Source organism: Microchirus variegatus, assembly GCF_963457635.1.
Source record: "Microchirus variegatus genome assembly, chromosome: 22".
NCBI classification, from domain to species: domain Eukaryota; kingdom Metazoa; phylum Chordata; class Actinopteri; order Pleuronectiformes; family Soleidae; genus Microchirus; species Microchirus variegatus.
Genome location: NC_139823.1, coordinates 10338067 through 10364191, shown reverse-complemented (window position 1 = coordinate 10364191; position 26125 = coordinate 10338067). Strand labels below are relative to the sequence as shown.

The 26125-nt window shown below is 41.9% G+C and overlaps 1 protein-coding gene across 1 annotated transcript in view; it reads right to left on the bottom strand.

Moving 5' to 3' along the window:
- The window catches only part of epha3 (eph receptor A3), an 88026-nt gene that overhangs the window by 33579 nt on the left and 28322 nt on the right, over positions 1 to 26125 (bottom strand). Inside the window, exons 4-5 of the mRNA XM_083908545.1 lie at positions 6555 to 6710; positions 3233 to 3595 (exon numbers count right to left, since the gene is read on the bottom strand). Coding sequence (XP_083764671.1) covers positions 3233 to 3595; positions 6555 to 6710 — 519 coding nt within the window. The remainder of the gene's footprint in view (positions 1 to 3232; positions 3596 to 6554; positions 6711 to 26125) is intronic.

Sequence of the window (26125 nt, the reverse complement as noted above, 5' to 3'; positions counted from 1 at the left end):
TAGTGTGTGTGTGTGTGTGTGTCTTTTTTTGTGCATATACTTGTGTGTGTATTTCAGCGGGAAGTTATTTTTTCCTCCTGTAATGAATCCAGATGGGGAGAATCTGTTTCTATACCCCCTGCTCCTCCTCCTCCTCCCCCCCTCCTCCTCTCCTCCTCCTCTCCCTCTGGTTCTGATAGCCGGGTGAGGCTGTGCTTTTTATTGGCTCTGTGGTTTATGGTGGTAATGATTTACTGTGTCTGGGCCGCTTGGAGGCAGCTTCAAGTTCCACTCCTCCTCTTGTTCAACCCGCCGCCTCCACACCCCCCCCCCCCACACCCCCGCGCTCTCCATGCATTTCTATTGGCAAGCACTTAATTTGCTGTCACTCTCTCTTTCTGTCTGTGGCTCAACTGTAAAACTAATGTACACTGGGCCCATAATGGCCTTAAAAACTGCCCCTCAGCATTATTCACCTGTGACTTGAGGGGGCATAATAAAACCATTGAAAACACACCTATTTACCCACTATAACACTGCTGCATTATTGGTGTGACTGTTTAATTCAATGCAAACACATGCAGTCCATCCTGCTAGTTTTAATTAACAGTAATTAAATGGTTATTACAAATGAATTACAACAAATCTCAAGTTGTACTTTGACTTCTGTTAAAATGACATTAATCATATCTTCCAATCTATTCAAATTCTTGGACTGCGCGCTTATTAAACATCGCCACCTTCACACTTCATATAAATACTTATCGGTTTCCTCCAACCAAACTCCAGGTTTCGATCACAGTTAACTAGCTGACGGCATACTTACGACAATGAGTGGAGAGCAAAAGAGGAAAGAGGAGGAGGAGCACTATCTTGCGACACCTTGACAGCACAGCCGTGACACACAGCTCCTTCCAAAGGAAAACCATGATCCAGCTTTGGCATCCGTACAGGTGTGTGTGTGTGTGTGTGTTTGTGCAAGACCGAGACAGAGAAAGGATAAAGAGAGAGAACTTGTAAAGATTGGTGGGGCTGGTGCACTGACATACCTAATCCTTGTAAACTCTCAGGGGCTGATGGAGAGTGTGCAGCTGCAGGCAGAGATGGACTGAAAGTGTGTTTGTGTGTGAGTGTGTGTGTGTGTGTGTGCGCGGTGACAAATGTGGGTATAGCATTGAGGTGTGTGTATTTGCGCTTTAATGCATGCATGTGCTTGGTCTACGATATGGAAAGCCAGCGATCCATCTCTTGCGATTATCATTCAAGCGATAAAGACGGTTTTTAATATTCCGAGCACATGCAGGCGTAGTTGTGTTCTCTTTAAATTCAATATATGTTCACATTCACAGAGAAAAATCCCCCAGACTAATCATACACAGATTATGCTGGCAAGCATGACAGGTTTTCTTTCTTTTTTATAAGAAAAACAAAAACGTCAGTTAATTTGAGTTGGACGCAAAAACCCGTAGCTTTCAATCATCACAGTTGACGTTTCTGCTTATGAGAAGAGATGACTCGAGTCTGGATTTTTCTTCAGCCAAGACACATGGACGTGTATATATAAAGACACACACACACACACACACACGCACGCACACACACGGTATGTTTACAACTCGTTCTTCCCATCTTGTCACTTTAAAGAGGTCAAGTCTGGCCCACGTCACTTACAATACATCCCTGATGCAATAGCAGAGCGTAATCCCAACAGACATCTGTTTGTATGTATTGTGTATGAATGCAGCATGGCAGGTTTCTTCTAAAAAAGTTTGCATATGTATGATAAAGTGTATTTATCCTTGCATTGTATGCACAGTGTAGTCACAAATATGTATCAACAGGTTGTTGCAAATTGAGAATTCAAGTGAAAAAGTTTAACTTCTCCGTTGAGCTCCTGGTCAAACTATACTAGTTGTATGCTATGAGGTTGTAAGAGTGGATATATCTTCATCTCTTTCCCTTTTTTAATATTCATTATTTTTTTAAGTTGTGTAAAAGAAACCCCAGTTTCAATATTTGGAAAGAAAATTTTCATCCACTTAAAAAAAGATGCAGTGACAGATGGAATCAACGGGTCCAAGAGCGGAGGAAAAAAATGGAAAAGGAGACTGAAGAGGGATGATAATTGAGAAGAAAAACACGACAACAGGAGAATATGCTGATCTGCCAACATCAAAAACAAGAACAAACACAAATGCAAGCTATAAGAGAACATGAGAGGAAGAGGAGGAGGAGGAAATAAACTGATGAACAACAGAGAGATTTTAATGCATTCTTGCCGGGGTCAGGTATTCCTGAGGTTTGGCACTTGATCTTCTGCAGCGAGATTTATTTCGATCTTAGAGTTTCAGAGCACCTTCATATTCCTGTAAGGACTAGATGTGTAGAGAGATACTTGTGTGAGAGTTTAAGAAGTTAATCCTTGCCTTAAAAGTGTCTGTTACTAAGTAGGAGAGGTTTTCTTCTTTTTTCTTTCCTTAATGTTAGATTTAAAAAACAAGACTAGCAGCCTGGGATCAGCTTGAACACTATAAGTCCGAGTTGCTCTGTGAATTGATGGGAACATGATACTGACATTCTACAGTTTAAACCAGGAAATACCGTTAAAAAAACAACAACATGTAGGTCATTTGATAGTTACCCAAGTTAAAATAAAAATGATGTGTTATCTAAGCGTGGTGCCAGACCTTAACAAGCCTAAGAAAAATCTGCAATCAGTTGAATCTGTTTTCTGATTTCAGTTTCCTGAAGGCCAAAAAAAAAAAGAGCAATTCCTTCATTTCTGTCTCCTGATAGTCTTAATCATCAAAGTACGGAACATCAGAGACAGCTGTATACGCTGTCTGGATTTTGAATGGGAATTCCCGACACACCTGAGGTTTGCCATTAAAATAAACCCATGTAAGTGCATTAGGAGACGACAGGAAACGGGAGAGAAAGAGAGTTGATAGAGGTTCTGAGCGAGATTCAAACCAGGATCATCGTGATTCATGGTCGGCATCTTTTTTCCATTTTTTTTTATATACAATTGAGATTCAATTTGCTCTTGTTTTTTTGGATTTTTGGATTGTTAAACTTTTCCAGATACCCTTCAGTGCATAGTTTCTTGCCAATGGTAAAAATTACCCGATGTGTTGCTTTTTTTTAAAGAAAAAGAAAAAAAGAGAGACAATGTTTTGAGAATATATGGTACAAAAAAGATACCGCTTTGTCTCTCTGATCATCCATGCACCAGTCTGCTGTGCTCTCTCACCTGCTTGGTTGGTGGTGATGGTGACGGCGGCGTACTGCCTCATCTTGGGCGCCATCGATGACACGCCGTTCTGCGCTTCGATCTCAAACGTGTAGTTGGTGTGAGCGAGCAGGTCACCCACGGTCACGGTGGTGTTGTGGAGGCCAGCGGCTCGAGGCAGAAAGCGAACGTTGCTGCGACACGGCTCGCATCGCTGGGCTCCGCCGTTGCCGCCGCTGCTGCCAGCTACGGCGCGGCATCGCTTGCAGAGAACCGTAAAGGTGACGTCCCTGCGCCCTCCGGTGTCCTCTGGCCAGGACCAGTCCAGGATAACTGAGGTCTCATTGATGGAGGAGATCACATTTCGAGGAGTTGAGGGAGGACCTGGTAGACAGAGGAGAGAGGAAATTGTGGTGAGATAAAGCTGAGGAATTGAAAAGTTAATTTGATATAGGAGTGGAGAGCGGGATAGAAGGTCAAAAAGTAGAAAGGTAAAACGTTCATTGAATAAAGTACTGACGCTGAGTTCCCTAGTCTTCTTTCTCTTTTTGGATCACTATAAGAAGGGCATGACAAAGCCTCCTCCAGAAAAGCAAAAGACCGTCAAAGTCTGACCAACATTTAACAGTAAAAAAGCATCGTATTACAAACAGATCCCTCTAAATATTTCCAGATTTTTATATCAAAGCTGTGGCTGTAATTACACAGAGGACAAAAAAAAGCTGCCAAATAACTCCGCTGAAGTGGAGGGGAAGAGATTGAATTGGGATCACTAAATCGTGCCTTGAGATAAAGTGCTTTGTTTGGTTTGACTTGACATGAACTTACGTCACCCGAAAACTATGCATAGCCGGCATCGCGTGTAATCGGCATCGCATGCCTTTAACTGTGTTGGTTCAAGAGAGAAGTCGAAAGAAAACACACCAAAGATTAGAAAAAGTCCAGAGTCTCGCAAATCTTATTAAAGACGCGCTAAAGACAGATTTAACGTCGCAATAAATCCATACCTCTAGGCCAGTACTGAAAAAAAAACAAAAAAACATAAATCTGAAAATGGTGAAACATAGGCTCCAGAGACCAGTTATGAAAATAAATAACTCTAAGTCAAAAATACTGTTCCATAAAGTGCATCGTGAAAATTACTACTAATACTGTGACTCACATGATAAGGAAAACAGTATAATCACATGACAATGAACCTTCACAACATTGATTTTATGTCCCATTATGAACCAGTGACATCCTAAATCAAGAAGAAGAATCTCACTTCCTGTTATGATTACCTTTGATTAAGAGTATTTAAAGTACGCACAGGCAACACACCTGGTAATCAGGGCATCTTCCTTATTACCATTTATTCTAGATCAGCATTCCAGCTCAGCTGTAGTAAATAGGTTTTTAAAAAAGACTGCATGCCACTTTATGGACTGTAACTAGTCTATAAAAATGATGTCAAGGCCAATCTGTGATGTATGCATTTCCTTAGTCTTTACATCTACCTCCACTTTTTGACTGAACATGAACTGACGTTTTGGATCTGTAACGCGTATCAGATATCACCTGCTCTGCAGATGGCTACATGTGGGTTAATCCCAACTCTCAACTGTCAAAATACATACACACCGAATTGAACGTTTGACGTGAAGATACATCTGTAATCTCAGAAGGAATCCAATAACTGATAGGTTCCAGGATCCATCTTATCAGCGGAGATGTCAGCGGACGTTCACTCATCTATTATCGATACTGCTTATCGATACAAGGAGGTGTGTGTGGGGGGTCAGTCCCAGCTGATAGCAGGCAAGAGACAGTGTAGAACCTGGAGAGGCCGAAACAGACGATCATTCATGCTCACATTCACACATACAGTCAATTTAGAGTCTCCAATAGACCGAAACCACATCTGCATGACCTTGTACAGTGGGAGAAAGCAGGAGTAGCCAGAGAACACCCACACACACACACACACACACACACGGGAGGGGGGGGGGGACAAAGACCTTCAGTCAGCTGACACTAAAACTTCTTTATTTCATTTTACAGTACATCTACGGTGATGATCATCAGGGCTGACCAGCGCCGATCATTCGGAGGCGTAACCGTTGGGAATGCATGAACGTAGTCTTAATTGCTTGTTGTCCTGAATTCCTGGGAGTAAACAAACTCACCGGCGAAGTCATCGGTTACACACGGATGAATGCAAGCATGTATTTTTCTCTGTCTCTCTGAAAATTAGCATTCTCGTTCTCTCCTGCTCCGATAGATTTCCCTGCCAATATTTTTTTTTTTTTTCAAAATCCTCGATGTCGTCGCTAAAACAACTCCCCCCCCCCCCCGTCGCGCCGCTTACAGTAAAAAATCCCTCTTCTGAGATAATGGCGATCATTATCTTTTAACAATGCATCTATTCACTTGCAGCCCTCGTGTCGCTCAATCTATCCCAATGAGGGAAAAAATGTGCCCTGTTGACAAGATGGCTTTTGAGATAATCACAACAGGGACCTGCCATGACTGTCTTTCTAATTAGGATCCTGTCTACGGCTGTGGGTGTCGATTTGTATTTTTCTACTGTTCTGAGTTTTTTTTTCTTCTTCTTCTTCTTCTCCCAAGCCCCTTTAGTAACGGATGTATTCATAATCTGACATAAGGGAATGCAGTGATTTATGCTTTTATGGAGACTGCATCTTGGACGGCTTTCAGGAAGGCATCTCCATCTGCAATCCATTTTCATCAGATGCAGACAAAAAAAAAAAAAAGAAGCGTGTACAGTTACAGTGACCTTTAAATGCACGAGGAATGTTAACCCTCTTTGTCTATTATTAAGCTGTTTTGCTCGTAAATTGGGAAATTGCACACTGGAATAACAATATCCCCGCCGTATTATGCGAACGGAATCCAACTCTAAATGAGATCCTGCAGAACAAGATTATCCTCCGTTTACATACTATTTTCATTGGAAGTTAAACTGGTAATTTTTACATAAAAACAATTGCAAGCTTCCGGATTCAACAGCAGGTAAAGACGGTGTCTCGCACAGCAATATCTGTACCGTCAACAGTGATTGAGAGTAAAAACAAAAACATCTGAAAGCATTTAGAGCACAAGGGGGGGGAATGAGTAGCTCTTTGAGAAAAGGGTAAGACAGGTTTTAGTGCATGTTTTATGGGCTGAGAAGAAATCCTCCCACACCACTATGGTTGGTTTTCTCTGGACAGGTATGCGAGGTCAGATAAGGTCAGGGAGGAACCTGAATCACACGAGAGACGATCTGACTCCTTGTGTAACGTATAACTCAAAAAAAAACGTTGAGCGAGTCACACAAAGGCACCAAAATCATACTTACGGGTACAAGCCATGGAGGCGGGGTCTCCCTCGGCGCGGAAGTAGTTCTTCTCGCAGCCGCAGTACAGCGAGCCCTCGTGGTGGGAGAAACTGTGAGGCGGACACTTTGCGCATTCCGCGTTCCCGAGCGCGGATTTGTAAAAGCCCGGCCTGCACACTGGAGACAAAGAGAAACACAGACGGGATACATGAGCATCGTGCTGAACCGGCAGCTATCTAATAGCTGCATTTTTTACCTTTCCGAGCAACAGCAACAAGAACAGGAAAGGAATGAAATATGGGTGGCATTTAATCACACACACACACACACACACACACACACACACACACACACACACACACGCACACGATGCACTGTTCAGGTAACAAAAATCCATTGACTTCTGTTTGGGGGAAAAAAAAAAAAGACGATAATTCTCGAAAAATATCATTGTCTCCATTTCTTTCTCTTCCCATCTCTCAGAAGGCACAGCATGAATAATGCATTTTGTCGTCGTCCCCCCCCTCTCAGATGAAAGGCCTGTTCTCTTTAAATATCTGTGGCATTAAATCCGCACTCAGCAGCTCTTTTAACTCCTACTCGCCGCAAAATGTGTTGCAATCGGTGCAATTAGGGTGACACTCCACCTGTGTGAAGTTTAGTGAATATGCAAGTGTGTGTGTGTGCGCGCGTTTCTATGCCTGTAAGACGGAAGATAAAGAGGGTGATATGAGGGCAAAAGTGCTTTAAATCTTTCATTTTTCTTTAGTTCTGTGATCACGTGATTATGGTCATTATAACATTGCTAGAACAATGGTGGCCTGAGACTTGTGCATCGTACTGTTATCAGGTCAAATTTTATATTTCTTCTGCTCTATCACAGGTAGAAACTACTTTATCGTCTTACCTGCCGTTGATAATGGGATAACACCATTTAAGTCTAACACAATCTTGTCTAATCAAGCTTCAGGCCATTTTAATGACCACGAACAGGAGGATACAGTTCCTATACCTTCCAAGAACCACAGGACTAAAACTGTATTAAGCCAGTATTTTTTTTTTCAAATATGACAAAGTCACTTTCTTTAACCCTTTAAGGTACGCACAAAGAAAAAAAGCATTTTTTAATTATTTTATTTTATTTACTTACGATAACAATAACGTGAAATTAGACCCCACAGAATTTCAGATACAGGCCTCTACCAATCGGTTGAGACGTCGTGTTCATAATAAACCTGGTTTGTAGAATTCATAAAGTACAAAATTCAGAACAAGTCACATTAAGTGTTATTGAGTTCAACTTGACGCATTTTCCAATGAGATATAGTGACTTAAAGTGTGCTCGACCAAATGGTTGAGTCGCACCTTTAAGGGTTAAACCATTGATTACATTTGTGTCATTCAAAGCCACTTATATAAACAGTCTGGATAAAGTCAAGCAAATCACTTTAATATTTATTGCTGTACATATGATGTGGATGACGCACTCTATCTCAGTCACACACACAAGTACAGTGTCACGATTTAAAAAATAAAAAATTGCTTGGAGCAACCCAACAGAATGTGTGGGCTCAGCAGAAACGATCTGACAGATCCCAGTGGTGGACAACACACTCCTATAAGGAGCCAACACTGTGCTGATACTACTGGCCTATTCATCACTGACACTGGCACGCCAAGGTCCCCACACTGCACCAAATAACTCCACTATCTCTTGCGCGCGCGAGCAAATGCAACTCGAGGCAGCTTGAAAACCCCGCTACGCGTGATCCTACTGATGGAAGGACAACCCACAACACTCGCTGACACGCACAAAACAGACCACCCTGATTGGACGACACACCAGGAAATCAGACCTGACAGGCAGCAGCGCTGTAACACCCCCCCTCGACCCAATCAGGGAATAGAAGCTGCAAGATAACTGCTGGGTCAGCAGAAACGCACGGAGGGGAAGCACGGAGCAAGAGAACTCTGGGTAAACAGACGCATGTTAAAATAAATGAATCTCATAGCGGTCCAAGTCTTCGTATGATTCTCCCATTCAACTGACAGAGCACACATGCCCCTAACACTTGACCCCTGGATAACACCAAACAAAGAGTCTGTCACTGTGTGCTTTGGAGAGCTGTTATACCACTGGACTCATATCTGACTGCATCAGTTTCTCCTCAGCTACTGCGTGTAATGACTAACTGTCAGAGTTCTCATTTAGAGTCAAAGTTCAATCAATTATGGAGACATGCAAAGTGCATCATATTCACTATGTGTCTGCAAAGTCTTTCGTTTCATTTTTGGCCTCTTTTCCCATATGAAAAAGAAAAATAATAACAGAATAATACTGGTATTAAGACAGTTATGTTACCTAAAATGTAAAGTTATAAGCTGTTTAACTATTGACCTCCTACATAGCACCAAGCCCATTGGTTCCTAGAGAAGACGTTCTGGGCTGTAAGTGGGCCACTAACAGCCTAAAGTGTCTTTGTTGTATTATGAAAGAAAGCTCAAGCAGAGATGGGGACTCGAGTCATTGCGACTTGAACCATTTTGATGGCTTGAATGACTTGATTGTTGTTTATTTTATAAATAAATCAAATATAATATTAGCCGTTATGCGAGCACACGCTGGGAAAACGGCACTGTCATGATTGGATGACTGCCCTGTGAATCAGTGAATCCCTCACATTCTTTTCACGTACCGACTCACATCAGACCTCATTTCGCATCATCACGTTCAGCTTCAAAAACCACACATGCAAAGGAAAATGGCAAATTGCTGAATGCTGTATAAAATAGCGAACACCTCGATATGACACTAGAAGAAGTTTCAGGCAGTGAAAAACAAATAAATTGCTGAAAAGTTTAACATTGTGGCACAAAAAGACAATATTGTAATGATGAAATAACTAAAAAAAACTGAGCGGCTAAATTCAGTAAATATGGTTTTAAATTGGAGCAATTACAAGTTAAAACAGTAATGAGTGAATATGGTGTTTAAAAGTGAGGGGGAGGGACATTTTTGGAAAAATAAATAAGCTTTTTTGACGCTGAATAGCAATAATGACTCTAAATCCAATTCAATGTCATACAGGTTAGACAAAATGTCAAATAATGGTATTAGGTCCTAATATTTTGCCCTTATAAAGACCAGATATTGCAGGTAAGACTGCATTAATGAGGTGACTTGACTTATCACAAGATTCGACTTGACTTGCCCAAGACAAAATGACTTGGGACTTGCTCGAGACTTGAAGGTTAAGACTTGAGACTTGCACGTGTGACTTGACCCCATCTCTGACAGCTCGTATTAGAATTTTTCGGAAAATGTTTCACTCACAGGAGGATTGAGGACATTTGTCAGTCAGAGACTGTTTTCACATAATATATGTGGTGCAATGGCACCATTTATGCTTGTGTGATTTATTGTGCACATTCACATCAAGGGGATGTCATTCTACAGGTAACTGTAATTCTACTTTCTGCACAAAAGCACAATGACACAGAGGAATGACCTGTATCATGGTTTGACTAAATTGAAAGTACTATAGGATAGAATTAAATAAACAGAGAACCTCCAGTGGATCCTCAGCTGCTGGAAGAACTGAGCATTTTACTACCTTTGGACGATCGCGCCTCACAAGTCAACACTCCACAAATGTAAGAAAACAGCCTCATTTCCCCTTGAAAGTAAAAAAAAAACGCACAGGGACCACTCGGTGCAAAACACCGCCGTAAAACTTATTAGGCTCAGAGAGGATCTAATAAACTTTTAATGTAAAAAAATAATAACCAAAGCTGCACTTACGGGGTATGAGCTTTTCATATGACAAGTTAGGGATATGTTGCTTTTTCATGACCACAGTCCTAAAAATATTTTTTATAACTGCTGGAAATGGATAATAAAGGCCTTCCTTCTTCCCCCACTGACTGTCTACTGCAATAAAAAGCAGCCCTGACAGAGGCTGATGGTGAAATCAGATTTGGCTCACAGGAGGTTAACTCCTGGAGAACCTGGGATGTAGTACACTGACATTTAGCATCAGAGTGTGCGTATGAGTGAATACAGTGTGATATATTATGATACAGTGTGTAGAAGCCTGCGCGCTTATGTGTTCCCCTGGAGAGGAAACGTAGCACCTGTTAAGAGTACAGGATTTTTGTGATTAATTAAATGATATGTGAGTGTGTGTGTGTGTGAGTGTGAGGAGGAGCGCGACTGCCTTGACAAAGCAGGCAAAAAATAAATATTTATAGAAGAGAATGAAATCTCCATGAAAGCACACACACACAAAACATGTATTCAAGGCCGGAAAACCAAAAACTATCTAACTAACTTTCACTATCTTTCATCTACATGTGTCAAAATTGTTTGTTTTGGCCACAAAATCTCTCACAATTTACTTCTCAACAACACTAACACTCGCATATGCACAAAGGACGGTGCAATAATAAAGCGCAGCTGCCACCTGATAGGGTCATTGTAAAATAACTGGGGGCTGCAATTTGCTCAATCAATAGTCTTGGTCACAGAACACCGTCATCAATAATTAACATGGCTGCTGGATGCACTCGCGCTCCCACTGCAGTCCCTTTTTCACAGAGGAAAACCTGATCCGACCTCAGTCAGAACAGATTTTGTTATTATGCAGCAGATTTCAGGGAATTTTAAAGCTAAGCTAATTTGCTAAGCTAATTCTCATAAAAAAGTAGAAGTAAAAAGGAAAGAACATTAAACTCGACAACATTGCCGCCATCCTGTTGACCTGTGACCTAACGTGCGAGTTGGTAACCGATTGCTGTCACACAGAGGAAGTGGGAGAGTACCTTTCCCCTCGACCTCAATCTTTGTGTCAGTCTAATCTAAAGGCTACAGTTATTGTCTCTCTCATATTTAGCTCTCCTGCGAGGTTCAGTCGAGTTCAAAGTGCTCCAAACAATTGATTTCCTGTTTCAGTGCCACCTCCGCCCCCTCTTTCCTTTTTGAAATCCGACAACATTGCAATAACTTTCACTCCCTCTCTTCCTCTTCTTCCTCCGTCTCGACAACCCCTTCATCCTGCCCTCCCTCCCTCCCTCCCTCCCTCTTGTTCTTTTCTGTGGCTTTTCCTTCTCGTTCTGTCGCTCCATCCTTCTTCCTTTAATTGGAATGGCTCTCTTTGAAATGGAAAAGTTATTTACTTTGACAGCTCAGGCATTTGGCGAGCGGTCTTTTTAACCGGAGCCACTTGTAATGTTTCTGGAAACATGACAACAATAAACATTCTGCCCTGTGCCGCGTACGGAGGACCAGACCTGACATAACATTACAGGAATAAATGCATGAATAAATAAATAAATGCATAAATAAATAAATATATAAATATATACAGGATTAAATAAATAAATATCTAAATACATAAATAAATAATTAATTAAATAATTAAATAAATAAATACATGAATAAATAAATAAATAAATAAATATATACAGGAATAAATAAATAAATATCTAAATACATAAATAAATAATTAATTAATTAATTAAATATTTAAATAAATAAATACAGGAATAAATAAATAAATAAATAAATGCTTTACATTTATTTCTACTTTTCTATTCACCTACATTTATTTATTTATTGTTATGTCAGGTCTAGTCCTCCATAGCCTATAGTGCACTTGTTACAGAAAACGGAAAAAGGTCAAAGCTTTTTTTTTGTTAAGAAACCACAGTTTGGTGGGACATTTTATTGAATAAGACATACTCGACTGAGGATCAAATACTTAAAATACAGCTACATTACAAACACGTAATCGTCGTGTATTTAGCAAGAATTGAACGAGATGCAACTGTGATAACAAGTACACACGTCATGGGAAGAGTCACAGTGAAGACTCCAATTCATGACCATAATACCGTTACACACAAAGTGACACACCGACATTCATTATGCGAAATTACAATCAATTTGTTGAAGCTAATGTGTTTTAACCTGATTAAACGAACTCATTTTTTTTGTCAGAAATGTAAATGAAAGCAATCATCAGAATTGATAGGCTGTGTCTTGGGGGCAAATTGCTATGCATTCCATCTCTCTTATGTCCAATTATTCTGTCATTTGCCGTGATAATCACGTTGGGGAACATACTGGAATTTATTCGTGTGTCAGCAAACCAGTGTTCCCTTCGCCCGAAGTTCTTTACATATGTGAGCCCACAGAGCCTCCGGAGCTCGTATCCATCAAGCGGATGACACATTAACCGTCTGAACTAAAACCTTTAAATTAATCCAGCTCCGGTGAATGTGACGAGAGCTGTCACAGCTAATCAAAATATAACAAAGGCCAGTAATCACCCCTCAGTTATTCAGGTCGTGGCTGCAGATGATTTTTAGTTCTTTCAGTCCTGTGCTGCTGACACTGCATGACATGGAAGAAGAATCAGGCAGGATTCAGCAGCAAACGATGTGTAGTTTCCAGCATTTACTCAAATTCATCACCCGCCGATTGTATGACAAAGTGGACATAATACTCTCCATAATGAGGTTAAATAATAAAGTAATCTCAGCTCAGAGTCCTTCAGATCATCAATGTGGCAGTGCTGAATCTCTGCATCCAGATGTTTTGCTTCAAGCTCGCTGCTTTGTTTCATCCGTTCAAATTTATCACCAAAACGATCCGTTGAACCAACGAGCGCTCAGTGCGCACCAAATAAACGGCCCCCGCTATCCGCTTCTGACCCGAGCGTTAAAGTTTTATCACCATCGCGACCTCTTGAGCTGCATTTTCAGTAGTCGCAGAAACGGAACACTTGGCTTTCGTAAGTTGAGCGATGGAGGGTCAGATCGGAGCTTGTGCTGCTAACTGCGGGGCTAATGGCCTGTAGCGTCCCCAGCTATTCAAGTCTGTTTATCTATTAAAGACTGTTCGGCTGTCTTTTGTGTGTGTGTGTGTATATGTGCAGGCTTTTTGTCGGTCCAGAATACTAAGCACGTTAAACCACAAAACCAGTAGAGTTTTTGTCTGTGTGTGTGTGTGTGTGTGTGTGTGTGTGTGTGTGAGAGAGACACACAAACTGGCACAGTAAAGCTTAATTAAGTGATTTGATCCAACACTGATTTGCATAATAAAGCAGCCTGATGAGCAGGATAAGAGGCGGACGAAAGGAAGCTGGGGGAGATGAAGGGAAGTAAAGGAGAAAGAAAGAAAGAAAGAAAGAAAGGGTCAAGTGAAAGAGAGGGGGGAGACCAAGGAGGAGGAGGAAGAGGTGTAAGTTGATGAAGGTGTTGTAATGAAGAATACTTATGAGCTGAAGCATTAAAATAATGCACTTTTTTGTAAATTATTTTAGTGTATGTCCTACTGGTCTTATACAGGATACTTAATGCTTATATATATATATATATATTTTACCAGTGTAGTTACCAGAAATAAGTTTCAAAATAAAATTAAAATCCCGATTAAAGTTCAATTCAATAATTCCGGCACAAAAACAACCACAAGCAAACAGTTGCCTTCATATATAAGTCACAATAGAAAGTAGTCTTAAAGCACAGTTTTGGTTTCTATATATAAATATATATTCATATTGTATAAAAGGGGCAACATGGACTTTATTCTCTTATTGTTCTGTTTATTTGATTTTTATTTCTAACATTTCTGCTCCTGTTTTCTGCAGCAACTCGCGGCTATTTTGTCCACGAGCTGGACACAGCAGCGAAAAGCGAAATTGACAGTGAAATCGATCCGTCGCCACCGTTTATTCAACGACTGCGTTACGTCAAAATGTGTCAAAACACAACACATCCTGTTCCAATTTTCCGAGTTCAAACACTCCATTTTAGTTCCCTTGAACCATCAACACGGGGGTTTTTATAGTGAGATATATTGGCAGAACAAGCAGATACATAGAGGCCAGAGAGAGGCCTGCTATTTGAGTTGAGCACCAAGGCATGTTTAGAAGTAGATTACTTATGGCATATAAAAACCACAGCAGCAGCTCTGTAGGAGACGCACAGCGGGCACTCAGTGGACACGCTCTCTGTGTGAACAAAGGATGAGCGTGAGAAGCAACAGATCAGACACTCAGCTGTCACGCACAAGCATAATATTTATGAGTATATTATGATATAGAGTATTAGGAGTCCATTAAAATGTCAATCTGTTCAGAATGATTTCATTTTTCATGTTGTTTTCATTATTCAAGTTTTTGAAAGGCACTCTAAAAACTACCCCTATTCAAAAAAAAAACACAAATTCTCTCTCTGTGTGTGTGTGTACGCAAAACTGCTGTAACGTGAAGGACAATAAACTAGGGCAAAACGGGGCAAGCGGTGCACAAAGCCCACACACATGCAGAGGCATGGATCAACTCCCTGCTGTATCTATCAAGGATGCAATGACATTCCCTTCACCCTCCACACTCCAGAGATTAGCCAGGTCAGGAAGAAAATCCAGGACAACTAGGCATGCCAGCAGAAACACTCTCGCTCTCCAAAGACACACACACACAAACTAAGTGGACCCAATGATGAATTCCATTGTTGTTACATTCCGACTGTGTTGTAATAAAAAAAAGACAGACGAACATTAGACGAATGAGAGGGAAATAGTTTAAATGCAAAAAAATAAAAAAAAGACACAGGCAGGGACTGAGAGAGAATCCGAGTAAACAGGATGAGGATATTTTATGGTCACATAATGAGTTGTCTATTTTTCTCCAAGTCTTTGTTAGCGTCTGCGTCTCCGACTCCCATGCACAGTTGTCTACATTCCCACGTACAAACAATAACCATACAAACACACTAACAGTTAATCTGTTTGCTGTCACACACACACACACACACACACACACACACACACACACACACACACACACACACACACACACACACACACACACACACACACACACACACACACACACACACACACACACACACACACACAGAACCACGACCACTGTTTACATTTCCACAAATCTTACACACTAGTATGTGTGTATCTACATGTGTAAGCAGGCACTGTTTGGTGCCTGAAGATGACGCTGACCTCTCAATGCCCTCTCACTTTGCCAAACACAGACACACACAGACACACAGACACGCATGCATACACACATGCCACTCTTGCTCTCCCTGGAAACACACACTTGCACATCCCCTTTAAACCAATTTGCTTGCACTCATCCTTTACAAAAACTATTGTGCTGCTGTGAATACTGCTGATAACCAGCCATCTACACCATGCACGCATTTACACAAACAACGCTGTCGTCTTGGTGACTTAGCGGTCCCCCGTCATTGTCTCACAATCCCGTGTGAGACAATAGTAGCCGTTAGTAACCGTGTGACCATGTCCTTGCTGGGGGGGGACGCAGGATGTAGATTCCCATCTGTTGACCAGATTATAACGGTAAAGTGGGGGATTTAAACACCTATTATTTCTGAAAAAGTAATCCAAAATGAACGTGTACGACATGTGTTGACTATACGTTATTTGGGGGGTCTTTCAGCTGCTCCCTCTCTAGGGGTTGCCACAGCGGTTGATCCACACATTTGATTTGGCACAGATTTGTACACACCGGATGCCCTTCCTGACTGCCATTTATCCAGGCTTGGGACCGCCTCCCCCCTGTTAGGATGTCTAGTTAACAATGAGCAACACAGATTTTGGTACCACCCTCAGGGGTAACCCTAGCCCGTGAACTGGCAACCCTACTGTTTACATCTCAGTCCAACACACAGTTTGGGGACCAAGTACCAGTTCTGTAGTCAGATCTGAGTGTAAAGTGGATTGATGGATTATACTGTATTGGATGGATGGAGCACAAGTTAGTTACAGTGATCCATTTCCCTCAATGTCCTCAATCATCAAAACTTGAAAAATAATCAGTCAACACGTATCCCAGTGAGGACATCACACAAACACAATCCACTGCAATATTATATTACTAATATAATTACATTTGTTATCATGCATCACATAATATAATACAACATTGATCATAAAATAGATCAATTCTACAGTAGTTATTACCCTCATGTTGGATTTAGCGACTTTATCTGCTCACATCTGGAAGCAGATGTGTCGTTTCGCCCGTTATACCACTCTCACGAGTACCCGAGGACAACAAAGGGACACACACACTCACACACACACACACACATTGATATGCACATTCCGACAGGCACCTGCACACACGGCTCACAACGTGGCCACTGCCATATGCTAAAGAGTCCCCAGGCTACTCTACCTCAGACATGAAAATCCTTGGCTTCATATCACCAACAGTGCTACTCCCACTTGGATCCGAACAACTCCGACTGGAGAATGGATTTAGGCACGAACTGAATACCGAAGGAAAACATTTAGTTTTAATTTACAATCCCTGGTATTTGTCTTTATTTAACGTCATCACCAGGGAATTACTCCTGGATACATTTTCATTTAGAAAACGCATGTCATTTTTTCCCCTCTCAACTCAATTCCGATACCATTGTGAATCGTCATACTGAAAATTACGCGGATTGGTTTTTGATGCAGAAACACTGGTCTTTTGCAGCCCGTTATTCCACATTTAACTGACATAGCATATTCTTATTCACAGAAACAGCCTTTCGCGCCAAACCTTCGAGAAGTATACTTGCTGTGCACACGTGTGCGTTTGCAGAAATGACACAGTATGATCAAAATAAAACTGGTGAGGGTGTCTTAGAATATCAGTCTAAACCATGTACTACAAAATATAGTCCACTTTTTTTTCCCAACCTCATTAAATCACACCACCCCAAATAATATTTCACATGTATCTCATTACTTTTCACCTTGAAAGTGAACATCGCTCCATGAATCTCTGACAGAGATGGGAAGGTCACAATCTATTTGCAAAGGTCTAAGAATTCCTCTGTGTAGTCTATGCCTATGGCTAATAGGATCTCCCCCCCCATCCCCCCTCTGCATGTCACAAAATGAGTGCAATGTGCAAAAATGATGCAATTTGATCAAGGTTTCGTGTTACAAAAAAATATATATATATCAGATTTCACAGCTCCACACCGGTGTTGCAGCCCAGTCCATTTGCAGCATTGTACATTCAAATGAGTCCCATCTTATTTGATGTTCTTAACATTCCCTCATCTCTCCCTTTAAACAACAACAAATACATACAGTCAAACATTAAAGGTGCCATATGTAAGAATGTGGCCAAAAACGGTTACTACATTCAAATTCAAAATACCGAGGTCTTTTAGGTTTCGTTTTCTGACGTAACTGGCAACCCGCGGTTGCTCGGCAGCTGAGACTCTACTGACTGCAATGATTGGTAGACGGGCGGTAGGTGGCGCCACATGCCAAAACATGATTTCAAAACATAGACATGATTTGCAGTCTGCAAAATGTTTTTTTTAATGCAAATATTTTGGCTGCACTGTTGTTGTTGGTGAGTTCAGTTTGTTATATGAACATTATTCCTGAGTCTCTGTGACATATTAGGAGGATTTTATGGCCAGTTGAATTAGATTTATTACATAATGCACCTTTAAACCAGGATCAGACATTACACTTTCAGAATGTTTAAAAAAAAAAATATTTGTGAAGATTTATTTTTACACTACGTATCTGTTGGATAGAAAGAACAGAAGCGTGTAAACCATGACAGGGCCATCAGTTGACTGCATATCTGAACTTTATTCCACCTCGCGGACTGTCCACACATGGGGAAAATATTAGTTGCCTCCTTATGGAAGCGATCCAACCTTAACGACCACATCGGTCTTTTGTCCCTGGACCCTGACCGACCGGCGCAACTGAAATAGCACCGCGCCGCAGCGGGGAGTCCCTAACATTCACAATGAAACGGTTACCAGCACCAGACTGCACACCTGGCAATTTCTTTTATGGACCGTCGCTGTCTCTTGCCCAAGGTTGCCAGTTGATGCTACTTGTGTCTATTACAAAATACCGTGTGTCATATGCACACATTTGTGTGTAGTAGTAGTAGTAGGACTCCTGTGGCAGGTGTCTTCTCAGTGTTTGGGGCAGAGCGGTGCTAAATCATTCCTCAACTGACACACCTCACCACAGGGTGTCCTGCCATGTGTTTAGTGTTGAGACAGAGAAAGAGCAGGAGAGGGGGGTTGGGAGAAGTGTGCGCCCTTGGAAGTGTCTTTTGTTGCTTGTTACTGCACACACACACACACGTGTGTGTATACTTTTCGCCAGTGATGTGAATGCAGATGTGTGTGTTTTGTGTGTGTGTGTGTGTGTGTGTGTGTGTGTGTGTGTGTGAATGAGTGACAGACCAGCGCAGGTGAACCATAGACGGGGCCAGACATCCTGGCACGATCCAAGCACACATCAAGACTCTTCCCTTACCCACTCTCCTCTGACTCCATGCTCATCTTCAGCTGCTGCTGTGTCAAACACGCATAAGAGGGTTCAAACAACTGTTTGTCCTAATTGTTAACATTACTTTGTCTTAACGGGTATGTTTTCTTATGGGAAGGACACTTGTGTTTCACCAGTTTGGGTGTGTGTGTGTGTGTGTGTCCATGTCATACACACAACCCTTGTATAAACATAGACACAGAGTGTGTCAACAGCATGTCATGTGCATAGTGTGTGCCACCGCTGGTGACCCAAGCACGGATAATATTCACATGGGTCCATTTAAAACAAGCTTACTGTCATAATTTTAGAACACACTGCTCATGCTGCGGAGATCCATTAGTGCGCTGTCAGACAACACACTGGAGACCGATTCAGAATTATCACGGCGAGGAATGTTAAATGTATGAAGACTATTTATGATGAGCCACTCAAGAGCAAATTACAGAAAGAGAAGAGCGCCGATGTAAATACGGCTAACGTGCACTATAGCTAACAATTTAGCAGCATCCAGGCACCGCGAGGAGTGTTGTTTTGGCACACGGAGCAGTGTTTTTGCATTTGCTGTGTGCATTTTGTGCTCTTGGGTTGAGGTGCGGCAGAGTAGGTGCCTGAGAGTGATGGGGTTGTGACACTATGAGAAGTGCAGGATCAGCAGAAGGGTATTTCCAGAACGGCACCCTGCGGAGCTGACTTTAGCGGGAGTCTGGAGCTCCGGCTCATCGCAGCCGAGCCGAGGTCGCCGCAGATTGTAGTCGTCATCTGCGCACAAACGCAATTCTTATAGATCCCGAACGATGTGCACTGTTCAGTGTGAATATAGTGCACTTTGCGCTCAGTCTTTCGCAAAAGCCGATAGATTCAAGCACTTAATGTTACCATTGAGCTATTGGAGCTATTGTTTTTGATAACTGAAGCAGCGTAACAACACTCCAAAGCTACTTTATTAGCCAGTGCCAGTCATAATTTAAGAGAAAATAGGTCATCTGCAATGCCCTGCTGGACGCACACATCTACCACGCTGAGACACATTGTCAAGTTAATAAAGCCCCTTTTCAAAGAAATCAGATACCAGACCAGTTTGTGTCATCCACACCTCCTTCCCCTGACCTCAGCTTGTGAAACTGAATTCAACACTGTGTAAAAACTCGCAATGAAATGCACTTTACCCCATCTTAAAAAAAGTGAGTGTGCTACGGAGTCCCATGATGGGGTCTAAATGCTGTTTCAGAGGTTTTACTCACCCCGAGAGTGCCAATACTGGAGTTCCATTGTACTGTTTCATATGAATGAATATGCGGTCTAAGAAAACTTCCTAAAGTACATTTAGACCGACTCTTCCTTTCCCACAGTCTACAAACTGACCAAAAACGCTGACTGAGCAACTATCCAGAGGAACAGAGCACCAGCAAATCCAATCAATTTACTCTCACTCAACAAAAACCCGCCATTGTTTTTTCATTTGGTTAAAGTTATTGTTGCTTAATGTTATGAGGAATGGCAAGGCCATGAGAGGCTCTCAGTGCTGTCATTCATCAGTGGAGAACGTGGACATTCATCACAGGGTTACTAAAGAATCCAGTAAAGAATGGGCTGCCACGGCTCATTTCAGCTCAAACCACGACGTCAGTGCTTTCGTGTATTATTTTAGTAATGAGCAGCCTTATTAGGTAGCCACGTAGTTTGTTTTATTTTACAAATCATTGGCAATTAGTGTAATTTTGAATATTTGGGGGAAAAACAAAATGCTGGCTGGACAGTCTTTCTCTCCCTCCATACCACCCACCCTTTCTTTCTTTCTCTCTCTCACACACACTGGTGTGCCCCCTTAAAAGCTGGAGTCAGTGACAGGCTGAAAGGCGAGAATGATGGATGGGCAGGGCCTAATCACCTTTAATCAGCTCTGTCCTTGAATAATGATGAACTGCCCTTTTTTTTTTTTTACATACAAAATGCAGAGAGAGGGAGAAGCTTTGAGAAAAGATGTCGGTCACCGACTCTTTGTTGAATTCACTGGCAGATGCCATCCCTCCCCTCCACTTCTTTCATACCATACAACGACTCTGCCAACACGGCAGATTCCCCTCTTACGATCTATATACGCGGACTGTGCTTTTCCGCTTGGCTCACGCGTCCTAATCCATGTACGTTTTCCACAAAATAAAGTGACAACAGCGAGTGACCTAATTTAGCTCGGTAAATGAAAGATGTTGATTTGCTATGCGTCTGCCGCTTTAGTGTGTTACTGTTCAACTGTCCAGACATTTTTCAGCAGACCCAAGGTTAAAAAGAAATCTGGCTTTGATGGAGGTCATTTTTTTTTAAGCATAAAACGATATTTGCATATTTTTCATCTTTGAGTATGGCCTTGTGGCGGCCTCATCCTCACGACCTATCCCTTTTTTTTCCGATCAACCACCCCAAGGCTTGATGGGCAGTTGAGGGGCAGTGCTGTCAGCGAGGCCCAGGGCTGAAGCGTGGGGGGGCCTGGCAGGGGCGGCTGAGCCCCGGGACAATGCCATTACAGTGATGTGGACGAGGACTGCATGAATGACCTAAAGGAAATCATGGGGGCCAGCAGGAATGTCCTCCCGCTGGGCGCACACATGGTATTTCGCTCTGCAGTGGGGGCGATAACCCCCCACTCTCATCAACAGCAACCATCCAGAGCAACCGTCATTAAAAAAAAAAAAAAAAGAAACCAGGTCAAGGCTTCTTATTGTATTCAGAGGCATAATTTAGCATGACTACCTGTATTTAAAAATGATGAATGACGAGCATGAGCTCATGATCTCCCGTTTTGAGCTCATCGAGCATGTGCGTGCACACGTGTATGTATCTCGCCGTTACTTTAGATTCGTGGAGATCCATGAAGTTTATGCAACAAACCGCAAACAAACTGATATAACCTTATATTCTGTAACTACACGTCCCCTTACAGACGAACATAAAAACTTCCATTCCGTGCGAACCATATACTGTACACGTGAGGCCTCCCGTTGAAGGCGACCTTGAGCTCCGTGCATCGTGGGCCCATGATTTTCGGCCTCAGAGGAGCAAAGAGGAGGAAGCTACAACTCCACATAGACCGAACCACAGGTCCCTGTTGGTAGGACCATGTCCTTTGTTCTTCCAGATGGGAAAATACCATTTCATGATATGAATTGTGTTGAAGATTTGACACCTGGTGTGTTTTTTGTCTTACGTGAAGAGCAAATCTGGTTATGGAGATGAATTGAGATAAATAAAACATATAGGTTAGGACAAGTGAAATATGAGGAATTATATTTTGCACCCTTGCAGCAAAGTTGAACATGCTTTATAATGTAAAGGGTAATGTGAGGCGAACATATAGGACTTCAAGGCCTTTAATCCCATTCAATAGCATTAATTTCTTTCACTCCATTGAGGAAAAGAAACCACTACTGTTAGTTTAAAATGTTGAATATTAAACGATTTCACCTCATAATTTGAAATCCTTGCTTGTTCAATCCTGTCCAATATTCTGTCATGATAGTTGAAAGAATATCATTTGGTCTGCCAAGCTACTTTGAAAGGGAGAAATGTTTTATAATGTACAGTATTGTCATTTAAGCATTTGTTCCCAATTACTGGAGAGAGAAAAAAAAAACATAATTGAATCTATCACTCACTGAACTACCCACAACCTTTTCTCAGAATACCCTATAGGCCTATTACCATATTTGTACGCCGTTCTAATCTCAAATTATTGTGCGTGGGTACAGACCCCAATTTGGTCTACGGCCTTCCTGAATGTCCGCCCGTATAGAGGCGTCTGTTCTACAATATCAAAAAGCTATAATATGTCAAAAGAACATACTGCATTTATGAAAACATTGTCCAATGTTAACCAGATGTTAAGAATCTAGTGCAATTAACTGAACGTGATGTGGTATGCGCCATCGAACCCAAACAGGCTTCCTCATCTTTCCCATGCACTGGAAATGTCTGGCGTGCCAGTAAAACCCTTCTTCTTCTCTCTCTCTCTCCTTATTGTTTTTATAGGCCCATAAATAGTCCAGGCTAAATTAATGAGGCCACAGAGACGGTGATGGAGGGGTGCGGGGGATAAAGGAATGGAAAGATGAAGGGAGTGATAGATGGCATCATTATAACGTCGCACATCTCACTTAAACAGGACTGTTGGCTTTAGACGCGGGCGCGTTTTAGCACGCGCCCAATTCCAAGTCTCGCTTGCCTTGAAATGCACAAACACGCGCGGACAAACGTACACGCGGGCAAACGTACATGGATGCCCATGAGCAGACACGCGGACAGATGAGCTATATTCTGCGTAAACACCGAGTCACGCGTGCCGTCATTCACGCAAAACACAAACGGAGCCTGAAGTGGCCAAAAAAACCCGAACTTTTCAAGCACAATTCATTTTCACACATACACACACAGTCATAATTAGCTTGAGTGCATTTATGAGAAAAGTAGAGCTTATTCTTTCCCCACCTGGGGACAATTTACTGGGTCTCTCAGTTAAGCTAAGAACACTGGTAATTAACAATGAGTCCCATTCAGTTAGAAGGCTAATAGCAGTTTTACAAAAAAAAAAAAAAAAAGAGTACAGCCCATTTTCAACCAAACAGAATGAGACATTCTTCACCGTGGCAGGAGAGGAGAGCGCAACAGTCAAATGGAGTGAAAAACTAATTGGTTCAAAACTAGAACGGACATGCAGGAATGAACTCTTCAGCTGTTCGGAGAGAAATTCAGGCAGAAATGCTATTGCTTGCATGGCAAATGTAAACTGACTTTTATTGCTCCAAATAAAAAGTCTCCAGCCTGAAATAAAGTCTCCTTTCATTATATCAAAACTGAACACTGACACACTTGAAAAATTACCGATTCACAGTCAAGTTGAAAAGTAAAAAAAATTGATAAAAAACAATTTATGCAGCGATGGAGGTGGGGTAGTTGATAGACGAGGTGAGAGGTGTTGGTCTCATTATTAAGAGGTGTGTGCACGCCTGCGATTAACATACGGCATCGTAATTAACACCTTATTTTGCTGACGATGGGAAAACAGTGCAATCTATCAGCGATCAGCCAGTCTCACATCCGATTTCTCTCTCTCGCTCTCTAAACCCTTACATTTCTGCCTGTGAGTTGGAGGGGTGCATGTGTCACTCAGCACGACATTAGCATGGTTAAGTGCATGCAGATGGCAGTCACAGCCAGTAACCTTTCAGGACCCATTTAGATGTAAATCAATGGATTAATTGGCTAAAGCTCATCAGAGTTGGAGTCTCATCAATAATCACACACCTCAATTACCCTCCCCCAGCACAGAGCTGTCAGCGTCAACCCTGCAACTCAGACACCCAAGAGTCAGCAGAGTACATGTTCTCGAACCCTCGGGCTTGAGGAAAAATACTTAAAATAAATAAACACAATATGCAAATAAACAGGGGTCTTTCTCTCATCTGTATTACTTCGCATTACATCTTCACTAGAATAATCCATCCACCTGGCAGATGAAACACCAAGATTCTGATTAAAGAGCAAAGTTATTGCACAAGTGTGCCATAATGACAGGGAACACTCTAAAATGTGCAGTTTATTTTAAGCAAATACCTTTATTTGTGGCATTTTTAAGGATTTACTCGCCAAATTCTCTGAAACACAGACACACTCCTACTGTGACCATGCCGAGACTCACCTGTGCAATAATAATAATGCTCTCTCTAAACAGAATATATCTCACACACCAGGTGGATGAGTTACTGAAGTAAAGGTGTAGTGCTCACTAGTACAGATTTGTGAACCATATTTGAGAGTGTTGTGCCAAACTCAGAACACCCACGCACACACGGAGAGAACATGCAAACTCCACTGAGAAAGGCCCTTGTTCCGACCAGGTCGCGAACCCAGACCTTCTTGCTTGCAAAAGCAAGAGTGCTATCCACTACACCGACCGTGTGACCCTTCAACCACATCCGAATGCATGTTCTGCATTGAAAAGCAACATTTCCCAGTTCTTTCCTTTCACGGGATGCTCTGCAAAGTCACAATACCTGCATTTTAAAATGAACAAAAACGCATCCTTTACAGCATCTGACAAACACTACCATTAATTCAAATCCCAATGCTTTCGTGTAGTGACTAAGTAAACAAATGCATCAATCAGATGTAGAGGTCAGAAACTGATATTCAGGGTTTTAGTGAAAGGTCAATATCCGTCCCCACATAACAATATAGCCGTTTTGCATCAACAGCAACACAAAGCAGCGCAGGAGACCGGGGCATTATGCAGGAGTCGGTGTTAAGGTCTCGCATTCATCAGTTTAGATTTCTGTAACATTTCTTGAGACGCTGCCCTTTGGCATTGCCTCCAGCTGCTGAAATTGAACATTTAATCGCGAAAGACTAGCAGAGCAGAGAAATGGAATAAAATTGGTCGGTTGTATCACTCGGCGTGGGCCCCCGCTACCTTCACCTTGACAAATGCGTGGTGCTATCCATTTGAACAAGGAGAGATGAAGGGAAATTAATCAGAGGAGGGTGGAAAAATCTGGGGATGATGAGTACAATAATCTTGTCGGACAGTGCTGTTTGCCATTTTTCGCTGCTCATTTTCATACCGCTTGTAAAAAAAAAAAAATCCCATGCGTATTTTGTGTGCGTGTGCGTGTGTGAGAGAGAGGATACCTGAGCGAGTATGAGTAATTTGTCAGAAAGGTCAGTGCTCATCTCTGCAGTATCCCACAACCTTTAAAGGTTGGAATCCTTTGTCCTGGTATAAGTGACACTTAACTCATGCATCTACAAGAGACTGGAAGACTCCGACAGAGACGGATGCTTCTGCGTTGAGGGCAGTAACACTTTGGCAGAACAACGTGTTATCACACAATGGTAAGAACAGTGCTAAGGGACCTTAATGTTAGGGCTGATTCTAAATTCTCAGTTTTTATACCTTTGTCAACCAAGTTTACATTGCTTTAGTGTATAGATTAGCGATTTATAAAATAAAAAAGAATATAATGGCTCATTTAAAAGTAAATTTTCTTCTGTTGCACTGCATGGATGTGTGTGACATTTCGACTAATTTTACCCCACATTTAAAAAAAAAAAAAAAAGGCACAATTGCTCTATTTTAATGATCTAATTTCATGACCTGACACGCGTATAATGGTGCACGTACATTTCAGGCACCCTCTCCACTGCTCAACCAGCTTGTGCACCATGTGTTCCAGGCCAT